The sequence below is a fragment of the Typopeltis vanoorti genome, chromosome 19, assembly GCF_054136105.1.
Source record: "Typopeltis vanoorti isolate ZY-2024b chromosome 19, IOZ_Tvanoo_1.0, whole genome shotgun sequence".
NCBI classification, from domain to species: Eukaryota; Metazoa; Arthropoda; class Arachnida; order Uropygi; family Thelyphonidae; genus Typopeltis; species Typopeltis vanoorti.
The window spans coordinates 35325915-35338998 of NC_143567.1; the positions used below are offsets into that span (position 1 = coordinate 35325915).

General features: G+C 36.9%; 1 protein-coding gene across 3 annotated transcripts in view; it reads right to left on the reverse strand.

Annotated features, from left to right (window-relative positions):
* Positions 1 to 13084, reverse strand: part of LOC150095993 (dehydrodolichyl diphosphate synthase complex subunit DHDDS-like) — a 148382-nt gene that overhangs the window by 88660 nt on the left and 46638 nt on the right. For all 3 annotated transcript variants that reach the window (XM_090409450.1, XM_090409448.1, XM_090409449.1), the window contains exons 3-4: positions 4012 to 4154; positions 793 to 909 (exon numbers count right to left, since the gene is read on the reverse strand). In XM_090409450.1, coding sequence (XP_090265576.1) covers positions 793 to 909; positions 4012 to 4154 — 260 coding nt within the window. The remainder of the gene's footprint in view (positions 1 to 792; positions 910 to 4011; positions 4155 to 13084) is intronic.

Consider the following 13084-nt stretch of genomic DNA (forward strand, 5'->3'; position numbering starts at 1 on the left):
AAATCTGGATACAATTCTGTAACACCTATTGAATAACATGGATAAGAAGTGCAATTCAGTCTCACTATTTATCCACCTTGGCCGGTAGTGCTGTTAATATATTGTGAGATGAAAGTATTTTGTGACTATAAAGGTTGAGAAATGGTGCTGTAGATCATTCAGAGTTTTGAGAGAGGTATTTTTGCACTTTAACAATATCTCAATGTGAAGTAAGCTGCCTCTATATACAAGTCATGAAGTTACTGCATGTGCAAGCTTTGTTTGCTTATACTTGGATAAAAGATTAAGCAATATAACTTGTCAAATATAATGCACTCCCACACTGTTTGGCTTCAATTCTTCTGCTGTCATTAGTAAAATCCCTTCCCTCCATTCCTTCCACTCATTGCATTCTCTCTCTCTCGCTCTCTTCAACCAAGTCTTCCTAATGCCTATGACCTTTGCCCAAGATGAACTAACTAATGTCATCATCTGCTAAGCACTCATAAATTGGACATTTGCTTAATGACATCTGCAATAAACTCATACATTTAATGCCATAAAAATTACAAATAAAGATTATTAAAGCTAAAAGTAGGGAACATAAAGTACATGAAATAACATACTATACTATGAAATGTAAATATATATATGTGTTCACATTAGTTTGTTCAAGAATATATCATTCATCTGCAAAAATATTTCAGAGATGTCAAAGAAATTTCTATCATCCTCTCTTTTTATAATATTCACATACATAAACAGCACAATAAAAAAATGAAATCAAATATCCTATAAAGAAAATTACCTCACCTGTTAAGGGATTTGGTGAGCAACACTAATTCAGCAATTAACTTTTGGAGATCAAGTGGAATTAGACTGAGATTACCAAAAATCTGGAGACGCACACCATACTTGACAATTTTGTCCCTATACTCAAAAGAAGGAAAATACATTTATGTAATTTTTTTATTACTTCAATATTATCATTATCATCATCCCCATGGAAAGTTCCACTGTCCTACACATAATTCATCAAATCATGCTCATGCATTAAATGCATTCAATGGTTCTGCATTCACCACACTCTCACATAACACATTCCAATCACCTGCAGCAGCCATGAAAAACACTTATTCCTTACTCTTTTTCTCACATCCTTCTTATACAGCTTCCAGACAAAAAATTACATTGTACACTTTGTATGAAATATTGTACAAAACTTATTTTAATATTTTACAAAATATTCACACTACAGCTTGTAAAGTTGCAGGGACCAAAGAATAGTTTGTTTTTGTGAAGTTGGTTATAATAATTTTCTTTAGTATAGAATTATGTCTGTGGAGCTTTGCTTGATTTTTTCACTTTTTTTAAATTTTCACTTAATATTTAAAATACATTTGGCTGCTAAAGCAACAGCTAAATGAATTTGAAAATATTAAGTGAAAATTTATCATTTTTTTTCTAGTCTTGTTGGGCCAGTGGATGGCACATTAGCTTTCCAACATCTTTTAGATTTGAATCCCACTGAGATCATGGATGTTCGTGAATGTATTTTTATTTATTTTTTTAATTTAATGAGTCGTGACCCCATAGAGGTCAAGAAAATAAAAATACATTCACGAACATCCATAATCTCAGTGGGATTCGTATGCTACAGATCTTGCAATTCCACACATGAAAGATTGTAAGACATAGCACATCAGTGTTTGTGAGGCTAAGTGGTCAAGAAGCGAGAAGGAATTTGTTAATATGTTTTTATAAGAACTGAAGGTTGTAATCCTTAGGGGAAAATGTATGGAGAAGACTGTACCAGGGCACAGAGGCAGAAGGTGTGAAAGAGGAGGATGAGAAGTTAGTTCAGTATGTTTGGAGCTAGACAGTGAGTAAATGTTGACCAGTAGCTGCTTGTGTGTTAATGAAGGAAAGTGGAGGAATGGTGTCAACCCATTTGGCAAAACTGCCCGTGAAAATACTTGTCAAAGAGTCACAAAGAGGAAACAGTACATCTATGAGATTGTATCTGGAATAAATCTGATAAGAGAAGTCTCATGTCAGAGATCAGTTTCATGTCATCTCAGTCTCCCATCAGGATCACCTTCTTTTTACATGCCCAACTAATTTACCTAAACATTTCATAATCAGTATTCTCTGCATTCTCTGGCCTATAAAAGCATCCTATCAGATATACTAACCTGTTTATTTCAACTTAACATCACAAAAATTCAAAATCTGTGCATGTACTATCAATTTCCACACTTTGCAGACACAATTCCTCTGCAATCATTAACAGCACTCCCCCCCGCCTCCTCTTTTCACATTTCTATCCTTCCAGAAAATTATGTATTCTTCTAATTCTATTTCTGACATCACATCCTCCTCGGACAACCGAATTTCACTTATTCAGTTATCTTTGGGCATACCGACTCAATCAATGCAACAAACTCAGCTCTCTTGTTTCAAATACTCCTTACGTTTGTATATAAACATAACAATCCCTGTGTGTTTGAGGCCATTCTACTAACACCTCTCTAGTTTCCCTTTCACTTATTTACAACTGTAGGTGACTTTGTAGGCATTGCCCACAAAGTATTCCTGGTGGGATTTTTACTGGGTAGTTCACCATTGCTTTCTCCAACCCCCAATTTTATCTGGGCTCAGGACCAGCATATGGCTGGGATGTATTCATGACTGTAATCTATGTGTGTTCACGGGGCCAGTTTTGCATGTTCTGGAGGACAAAAACCCTGACTTTCCGGGTGACTCCCCCCCCCCCGGCTAATTCACCTTTATTCAAAAGAGACCAGATAAAGGTTCCTCACGTCACTGACGGGAATCGAACCCAGGTCTTTCTAACCAAAGGGCTTCATCTATATCGAATGAGCTATGGAGGCTCCAACCAGCACCAACATTCTAGCTGCTATACCACATCTCTCTCTCTCTCTCTCTCTCTCTCTTTGGCCTGATCCCTCCTGCTTCCCTGGTCCTGACTCTGATTCCCATTCCTACCTGTCTGATCCTAACTTTTATGCATTCCATCATCTTGTGCTGCTGCAACCACACCTCATATCCATCTTCCTGCTGTCATACAATCCATTTATTTGTTGTGCTATCCTGCTTCACAAGAAGTGATCATTTACTATATTAACTTTTTGACTCTGTGCCTTCTCAGAAAACAACAGACTTTCTAAATGCCCAACACCAAACCCATTCAAATGTAATCCATCAGCTTTAAACAATTCCACTTTCCCTTCAAATTCATTCCATAGATTTACAAATTGAATCCCCTTTGCCTTACACAACTCAGCCATCTTACTATTCATTATCTCTACTCTTCTTCTCAATTCACTGTCGTCATATCTAGGCAACACACATACAACTTTCCCAACACTACTATTCTTCTTTACCTGCTGCAACAACTTCCTCAGGTCCCTATCAACATTCTTTTTCTCCCCAACTAAGTCATTTGTGCCCATGACTACCACTAATTTTGAAACCGAGTTTTTCCTTTTCTGAATGCATCAGTTATTATAATGAAAGATGAAAGTTTGATACAAAGCGTTTGCTCCGGTGATAGTCAACTGTGCAACACAAAATAATCTCACAAAAACTAGAAATTAAATTTTAAAAAAATAATAGTAATAATAATAAGTAATAAGTAAAAAGTAAATAATAACTACTTACAGATCTAAAAAAGAAACTGTTTTCACATAAGGAAATGCGAGAACAAACTGAAAAGATTTATCAAAAGTTGCCAGCGGTTATAGAAGAAAAGAGACGAGAGATATAAAATTAATATATTGATGGCTCAAATGTATAATAAGTACTTACAGATCAGAAAAAAATAAATAAATAAACATAAAGCATAAATTGCATAAAGCCCTCCTAGATAGCATAAAGCACAAAAGCATAAAGCCCTCCTAGATGAGTCTTTGACTCCATGGGAGGTCTTGGGTAATAATAATAAACAGTCTTACAATGATGTTATTGTTTAAATACGTCCATGCCAGTTACCTATTTCCATTAACTTACTTCTCTTCTAGCAATTTTTTAAACTTCTCTCGAGCCATTTCCATCAGTATATCAACTTCTTCCTGAGGTCTTTTGAAATTTTCTATACTAAAAGTATAGAATGTTGCTTCTGTAACTCCTAAAGATAACATCCAGTCTAAGGCCTGTGGGAAAAAAAAAATGCAAATAACTTGAACTCCAAAGTATTAATGTTTACTTGCTAATTTTACTACCAAACTGCCTTTTCGTCAGACATTTCTTTCTACATGGTTGTTTTCCCTGATGAAGTGTTTGATGCCCACACAAAAGCTTTAAATTAGTTAAATTATTTTATTAAATAACTATAATAATTTTAAATAATTTTGCAGCTATTTTTAGGTAGATTTTGACTGAATCACTAAATACAAAGGATTTATCCGCATGGCTACATTTTTAATCCACTCTCACTACAAACAATACCTTACAACAAATGCATCACTATAACACCTACTAGCTACATTCTTACACAATAAGGAGACTTGTAAGGTAACATATGTCAAGAGAACAAGAGTAGAAGTGAGAGAAAGTGTGAGAAAGAGAGAACCAGGAAAAAGAAAGACATGACAAGGAGTTAAATGAGTACAAGAGCAAGGGATACAGAGATTAAGGTAAGGCAGGTAAGTGAGAGAAGAAGATGGAGAATATCAGAAGAGAGTGACAGGTGTGAGTGAACAAGGGATGAATGGATCTGCTGGAATTAAGATTTAATAATTTGCAATGTGAAGAATACAATGTTAGAGGAGTGCTTGCTTTGAGGAATGATAGAGAGTTTGACTATCGCAATGAAACAAAGTGAGAATGTGGATGTGATGATTGGTATGAATGATCTGAAAGGCAGCAAGAGACCTGAGGTTAATGTTAGAGAGTGTGCAGCAGAAAAGTATGAGAGAGAAGACAGTGAACATATTATTTTCAGACATCTTCATGGAGTGGAGGCCTTTCTTACTAGGAGAGGGCGCTAGTGAGCCAAGCACTGTGGACGTGTCTACGAAGAGCTCCTGATTGAGATAAGTTATTCTAGGAATAATTAAGTATATATGCGTAATTGTTTGAGTAAGAGCGGCTGTAAACATTGTATGCTATGGGTATTATTAGTGTGGGGGATTTTTCTTGCCAAAACTTCATTACGAAATCGTTATTATTAGACCTAGTAACCTGCAGGATAAAAAAATGGTGGCAGCATTGTCATTCCATGATTTTAATTTAGATTTCAGTCATTTCGTTAAGTGTGAGGGCTGTTATATGTATTCTTTCAATTACATAAATGATTTGTGGATGTTTAGCATGGATGGAAGAAGAGTGTGTGCGAAGTGTGACCTGAACAAGGAACTGATGAATGCAAATATGAAATTGATGACAGAAAGTGTTAGTAACGAGAATGTCGTGGGGAAATTGAGTGCACGTTTGAAAGAGAAGGATGGTGAGAAAGAGAGGCGAAAAAATGTTAAAAAATCAGTAAAAAAGAAAAAGAGCAATTTGAAAACCATAACAGATGTTAAAAGGGACGAAAGTGAGGCACGAGCGGCGGAAGGAAACAAAATTGAAGAACGAATGAAACTAGAAATGGCGTGACGTAGAAATCAAAAGAATGAATGATAAAAAAAAAAGAATGAACGATGGCGAAAGTTGGACGCATGTTGGACTGAAAGTACGGAAACAAAGAAAGATGAATGAGAGTGAAAGTGAGAAGAGAGGGTCGAGAGTTAGAAAGTTAGAAAGATTGAATGATAGAGAGAATGTGCCGCAAGATTCGGAAGTTGAATTGGATTGGATGAGGTAAGAAATGAAATGGATGCGGAATGAAATTAAGATAATTCAGGTCAAAACTATTAAAATAAATCATGATGGCATGAAAGAGTTAACGAAAGACGAGCGAGTGGCGTTGTACGGCGACTCCATTATTAAAGGTGTGCTGGAGGATAGAATGTACAAGGTATGTTTTCCAGGCATAAAATGAGTAGACTGATTGAGGCATTGGATATGAGGCGGGAGCGAGCAAAAGAGTTAATAGTATTAATTGGTACATGATTTGAGAGATGACGAAGAGCAAGTCAGAATGGATATCAGGAGGCTGCTTGGAAGGATAAAAGAAAATAGTGTGACAGGAAGGGTAGTCAGTGTGTTGCCTAGGTATGACTGTGGTGAAATGAGGCGGAGAGCAAGGATTATGAATCATATGCGCTGAGGAGATGGGAGTACAGTTTGTTAATGTGTGGAATGAGTTTGAGGGACGAAGTGAGCTGTATGGGAGCGATGGACTGCATTTGAGTGGTTATGGACTGAGCCATTTGGAGAGACTGTTGCTGGAAGGTAGAGAAGTGAATAGAGAGAATAAATCAGATCAAGAGGGGGAGTGATGTGGAAGAGCAGGAGCGTAAGACAGGAGAGATTGAAGAAGTGGATATGAATGGGGAAGTGAGTGGTATGAGTACAGAAAATGAGAGAATGGGTGTGCAAGAGGAGCAGGGAAACGGGGTGGACAGGGGTACACAGTGTGAGAAAGATGGATGCTCCAAGAGGAGGTGAGAGCATGTGCAGGCAGGAAAGGAATGGGATGACCAGGGATCAAGAGGAAACAGTTGGAATTAAAAAGGGTTCTAAAATGGCCCCAGTCGAGCATGGAGAGATCACATCAAGTGAGTGGTATCAGTGGAACTAGCTGTAGATGCAGAAATGAGCTGTTGTGTTTGTATAGGTAGTTTCTGACCTCTGGAATGTTGAGTATGAGGAAAGATCGAGAAGATGTAATTTGCAGATTCTGGTGAAGAGGAGGAAGAGGGGATATATGATAGAGACCTACAAGTTGGTAAGGGGTTGTTATATAATCAATGGTGGAGAAGTTCTACAGAGACCAGTGGGAGATCGGGGAAGAACCAGAGGTCATCCCTGGAAACTGTGTAAAGAGGGTGTGAGTAGGGGAGTAAGAGGCAGGATTTCGTAATGTAGAGTTGTGAATGATTGGAATGCCTTGCCTGAGAGTGTGGTGTCTGCAAGGAGTTTGAGTGTGTTTAAGACATGGTATGATGAGATGTGTGTGTGATAAAACGACCTCCCAGATGAGTCTTTGACTCCATGAGGTCTTGGAGTAATGATAATAATAATATTAACCATTATTGTCATAATACCTATCAGTTCTCCTTGATAAATGGATATGTTGAAAGTGTGATATTCTGTTTGGACTACGAGTTATTGGAAAATGCAAAACTGGCAGATAGAATGAAAGAATGCATAACTGCAGGAGCAAACGACTGTATGAATTGAATGAGCAGCTGCAGGAGTAAATGACTGTATAAATCACAGGATGGAAGAGAGTGGGACTATAGAAGTGAAAGAAATTAAGGCTTGAGAAACAAAAGCATGAATGACACTGTAGAAGCAAAGGAAATTTAGAATGAGGAAACAAAAGAAACAAATGATAGATTGACAGATAGTGTAATTTCCAGGATGCAAGACTTGAAAAATGAGTTGGTTATAATGAGAAGTGAAATGAAAAATATGCATAGTGAGATGAAAAGTTTGGCGGATAAGAATGGACAAGTGCAAAAGGTTAGGATGAAGGAAAGCAAAGAAAAGACAGCAAAATAAATTAAAGATGCCATGAAATTACATTCTTGTTTAATCCTTTATCCAATTGTAAGTAAAACAAAGTTTGCATGTGAGGTATCTTCATGACTAAACTACTTGTATATAGAGGCCAATGACTCCACATTAATTGCCTTGGTATCCCATAATGCAAAGTACACATTCTTTCGGGTGTGTATAATGCTATGCATGGGAAGGGCCACTACCCAGACCAGTTTTGACCGTTAATGAGGTATCATCAGTGAGAGTCAGACCCAGAAGAGATACCAAGGTTGAAGTAATGCAAAAGTCATATATACTAAGGCGATTAATGTAAAGTCACTGACCTCCAAGTAGCCTAGTCATGAAGATACTTCATGAACAAACTTTGTTTTGCTTACACTTGAATAAAGGATTAAACAAGAATATTACTTCTTGAAAACTTTAATTTAATTTATAACCAAGTGAAAAAACTTTCAACAAATAGGCAAAATAAGTCCTATCTACAGATAACTGTATAACAGGGGTCAGGCAAAGAAAGAACATAGGAGTGAAATGGATGAAGAGCAAAATTAGACAATGTCGGAAAACTCTAGTAGGTTGGCTAGTCATGCCAAGAAATCCAAGAAAACTTTCACTATGTGGTAAATATAGGGAATAATAATAATTAAGGAAGGATAACTAGTGATACTAACCAAGTGACCACAGCAGATGTACTATGGTTATTTAATAAATAATAGGTTAGTGTGTATATCATACAGATGTGAATGGTGCCATACAATACCTGTTTGGAAAATAATCTACAAAGAGTAGAAGTGAATATATTCTGAACATAGTTACTGATCAGCATCAGCATCATCTGTTTTCTTTGCCCTGCTGGATGAAGGCCTCTGCCAAAATCCTCCAGTCTATCTTGAGCTTTTCTATGCCACTTGAGTTCCAGTCATCTCTTTAATCTTATCCTCACAGCATCCCTTTGGTCTTTCTATAGCTCTCTTTCCATCTTTCATTTACCATTCAGATATCATCTTTGTCCATTTTTGGGTATTACTTCTTGCAATATGACCTACCCATCACCACCTGAATCTTTCGATTGTTGTTAAAATGTCTCTCACCCTGGTCTGAGCTCTAATCTGAGTATGACACTTTCTATTTTGTATAGTAATACCAAGTTATTACTATCCCGTATTATTTTATAGCCGGGTACAAAACTCGGAGATCGAAATCTAAGAGTTTCATGCCGAAGAACTATTGGCGAGTCCAAGCGTAAGTCATCACTTGGGTAGTACAACACTAGGCAACTCGCATCAAAGGTGGAGCAAGATCCATCACTATCCTTAATATTTTCTCATAATGTAAAACGCAGCTCCTCGGAGATGTATTACTGTTTTACATTATGAGGAGAGGTTACTACCCAGACTGGTTTCGACCTCTATTGAGGTCTCATCAGTGAGTAGGTAGACCCTGGAATATCAGGGTTTAAGTGAACCGAACTTACATATACCCCTCCTAATTGCCAGCCCGGTGTACCCATATATTATTATTATTACGATAAAGAGCCAAAAGGCTATTTTTCCGAAACTGGTCTGGGTAGTGAATTCTCCTCATAATGTAAAACAGTAATACATCTCCGAGGAGCTGCGTTTTACATTATGAGAAAATATTAAGGATAGTGACGGAGCATGCTCCACCTTTGACACGAGTTGCGTAGTGTTGTACTACCCAAGTGATGACTTATGCTTGGACTCGCCGATAGTTCTTCAGCATGAAACTCTTAGATTTCGATCTCTGAGTTTCGTACCCGACTGTAAAATAATACAGGATTTATTATCCCCTTAACTTAATTTATGTCGCCGGAAAAATAGCCTTTTGGCTCTTTATCGTAGTAATAATAATATATGGGTACACCAGTCTGGTAATTCATTAGGAGGAGTATATGTAAGTTCGGTTCACTTAAACCTTGATATTCCAGCGTCTACCTACTCACTGATGAGACCTCAATAAAGGTCAAAACCAGTCTGGGTAGTGACCTCTCCTCATAATGTAAAACAGTAATACATCTCCGAGGAGCTGCATTTTACATTATGAGAAAATATTAAGGATAGTGAAGGAGCTTGCTCCACCTTTGACACGAGTTGCCTAGTGTTGTATTACCCAAGTGATGACTTACGCTTGGACTCGCCAATAGTTCTTCAGCATGAAACTCTTAGATTTCGATTTTCGTACCCAGCTGTAAAATAATACGGGATTTATTATCCCTTAACTTAATTTATGTCACCGGAAAAATAGCCTTTTGGCTCTTTATCATAGTAATACCAATCAGTGACCTTTCCATTTTCTTCTGAGTAGTCAACTTGTGGGTTAATTTTTAAGTTAAAGTCCATATTTCACTTCCATATATCATAATTGACTACTCAGAAGAATGGAAAGATCACTGATCTTTCAATTTTCCCCGTTAATTTGTTTACAGTTTAAAAAATCTGTTAATTTTTTCTTTTAAATATTTGGCAGATTATTGAGTGTTTTATGGTATTTTCCAAAGTCACTACAGGTGCATGTGTATGTATTCTGAGACAGTTGATTAATTTGTTAATGATGTTGGGAAAGGTCTGAATGGGGATATCAGTTGTGTGCAGATCATACAAAGTTTAGAAGATCTTCGAGGAATAAAGTAGATGGTGGCTTAACAAGAGGACTTGCACAGACTAAGTGAGCAGGAAGTGAATGGGGTTACCAGTTCATTGTTGTAAAGTGTAAGGTTTTAAAATTCAAGACACAAAGATGGAATTAATGAATAGAATTGGTGGGAATGTCTTAGAGGAAGTGGAAGATATATCATAATTGACTACTCAGAAGAAAATGGAAAGATCACTGATCTTTCAATTTTCCCCGTTAATTTGTTTACAGTTTAAAAAATCTGTTAATTTTTTCTTTTAAATATTTGGCAGATTATTGAGTGTTTTATGGTATTTTCCAAAGTCACTACAGGTGCATGTGTATGTATTCTGAGACAGTTGATTAATTTGTTAATGATGTTGGGAAAGGTCTGAATGGGGATATCAGTTGTGTGCAGATCATACAAAGTTTAGAAGATCTTCGAGGAATAAAGTAGATGGTGGCTTAACAAGAGGACTTGCACAGACTAAGTGAGCAGGAAGTGAATGGGGTTACCAGTTCATTGTTGTAAAGTGTAAGGTTTTAAAATTCAAGACACAAAGATGGAATTAATGAATAGAATTGGTGGGAATGTCTTAGAGGAAGTGGAAGATATAAGGGATTTAGAGTGGTGGATTTAAAATTGAGGAACAGACTGCTAAAACTGTGAAAACAACGCAACAGATTATGACAATAACACTGCGAACACTAAGATGTTGAAGTAAGTAGGTTATGATTTCTTTGTATAAGGCCTTGATCACACCACATATAGATTTCTGGGCAAGGATTTAGTCACTCACCTGGGTTTAAAAAGAGTGAAATGCTGTTGTGAAGGTTTCTGTGGAGAGAGGACATGCAAAGAATATTGTGACTGGTATTTTTCCCCAAAAGTATCACATAGAATAAGAAACTATTTTTATTATTTTCTCAACTAGTTTCGTGACATTCTTTTGTTTCACTTCATTAGAATAATTAAACAAATAAACTAGAAAACAATTAATAACTGTTAACAACTGTAACAAAAATATTTGAACATGCATAACAATGGAAGGCATGCAATCAATATCATTCTGGCTGCTCATTCGTGGATTGCTGTATACTATTGGTAGATCCAAGTGTATCATGATCAATTAGTCAAGACCAAACTTGATTACATCAAGTTTAGATCACGGATCTAACAGTTATACTACTGGTAGATTCAAACATGTCGTAATTAATTAGTGAAGAACAAACTTGAAGTAATGAAGTTTGGTCTTCATTAATTCATCACGACACACACACACTTGGATATACCAGTAGTATACAGAAATTCATGAACAAGCAGCCAGCATGATATTAATTGAATACCTTCTATTGTTATCCATGTTCAAATATTTTCACTAGAGTTGTTAACAGTTATTAGTTGTTTTCTAGTTTATGCGTGTAATTATTCTGATCAAGTGAAACAAAAAAAATTTCACAAAATTAGCTTAGAAAATAATAAAAATAGTTTCTTATTCTAATATATGATACTTTATTTTTGTGGAAAAATTCCAGATAACATATTCTTTGTAAAATTACTGAAAGGGGGGGGGGGCTACTGGTGTCTCAGGAATGTTGGATAGGAACAAAGGTTGAGTAAATGCAATTTACAGAATCAAGAGAATTGCAGGAGGAGAAGGGAGGTGATATGACTTGGACATATAAAATAGTAAGGATTATTATCATATTAATGTGTAAAAGATATTTTCAAAGAAAGGAGTAAGAAGGGAAAGAAACAGTAGCCATCTCTCATTATTAGATGAATTATAGATGACAAAGATGGTTTCAGGACTCTACAATGTTAGTTATGAGGATCGGCTGAGGGAATGTGGACTGCAGAGTTTGGTGAATAGAAGATATGATTGAGACTTTTAAACTGTTGAGAGGTGGTTACAGGGTTGACACTGGGGAGTTCTTTCGCTTGGTTTGAACAGCAGGAAGGTGTGATGACAAGGGGCCATCCCTGGAAGTTACGAAAGAAACTGTGAGCAAGAGGGTGAGGAGTGGTTTCTTTGCATGGAGGGTGGTGGTACCATGGAATGCATTGCCTGATAGAGTGGTGAGAGTGAGAACGGTCAATGAGTTTAAAGAGTGGTATGATATACTTTGTGTTTCGTAAGAGGGATCTCCCACGATGAGTCTTGATAGACTTTGTGTTTCCTAGGAAGGACCTCCTGCGATGAGTCTTTTGACTCCATGGAGGCCTGAATAATAATAATAATTATTATTATTAATTATCATTATTATTATTATTATTCAGGCCTCATCGCAGGATGTCCTTCCTAGGAAACACAAAGTCTATCAAGACTCATCGTGGGAGATCCCTCTTAGGAAACACAAAGTCTATCATACCACTCCTTAAACTCATTGACTGTTCTCGCTCTCATCACTCTATCAGGCAATGCATTCCATGGTTCAACCACCCTCCATGCAAAGAAACTACTCCTCACCCTCTTGCTCACAGTTTCCTTTCATAACTTCCAGGGATGGCCTTCCTGTCATCACTCCTTCAACCAAGTGAAAAAACTCCCGAGTGTCAACACTATAACCACCTCTCAACAGCTTAAAAGTCTCAATCATATCACCTCTCCTTCTTCTATCCACCAAACTCTGCAGTCCACATATCTTCAGCTGATCCTCATAACTAACATTGTACAGTCCCGACACCATCTTTGTTATCTACCTTTGTACCCTTTCCACAGTTAATTTATCCCCTTCAAATCCTGGGGACCAAATCTGTGAACAATAGTCTAAGTGTAGGCTGATCAGAGTCTTATACAACGGAATGATAACTCTTTTATCTCTGCTGGTCAGCGTC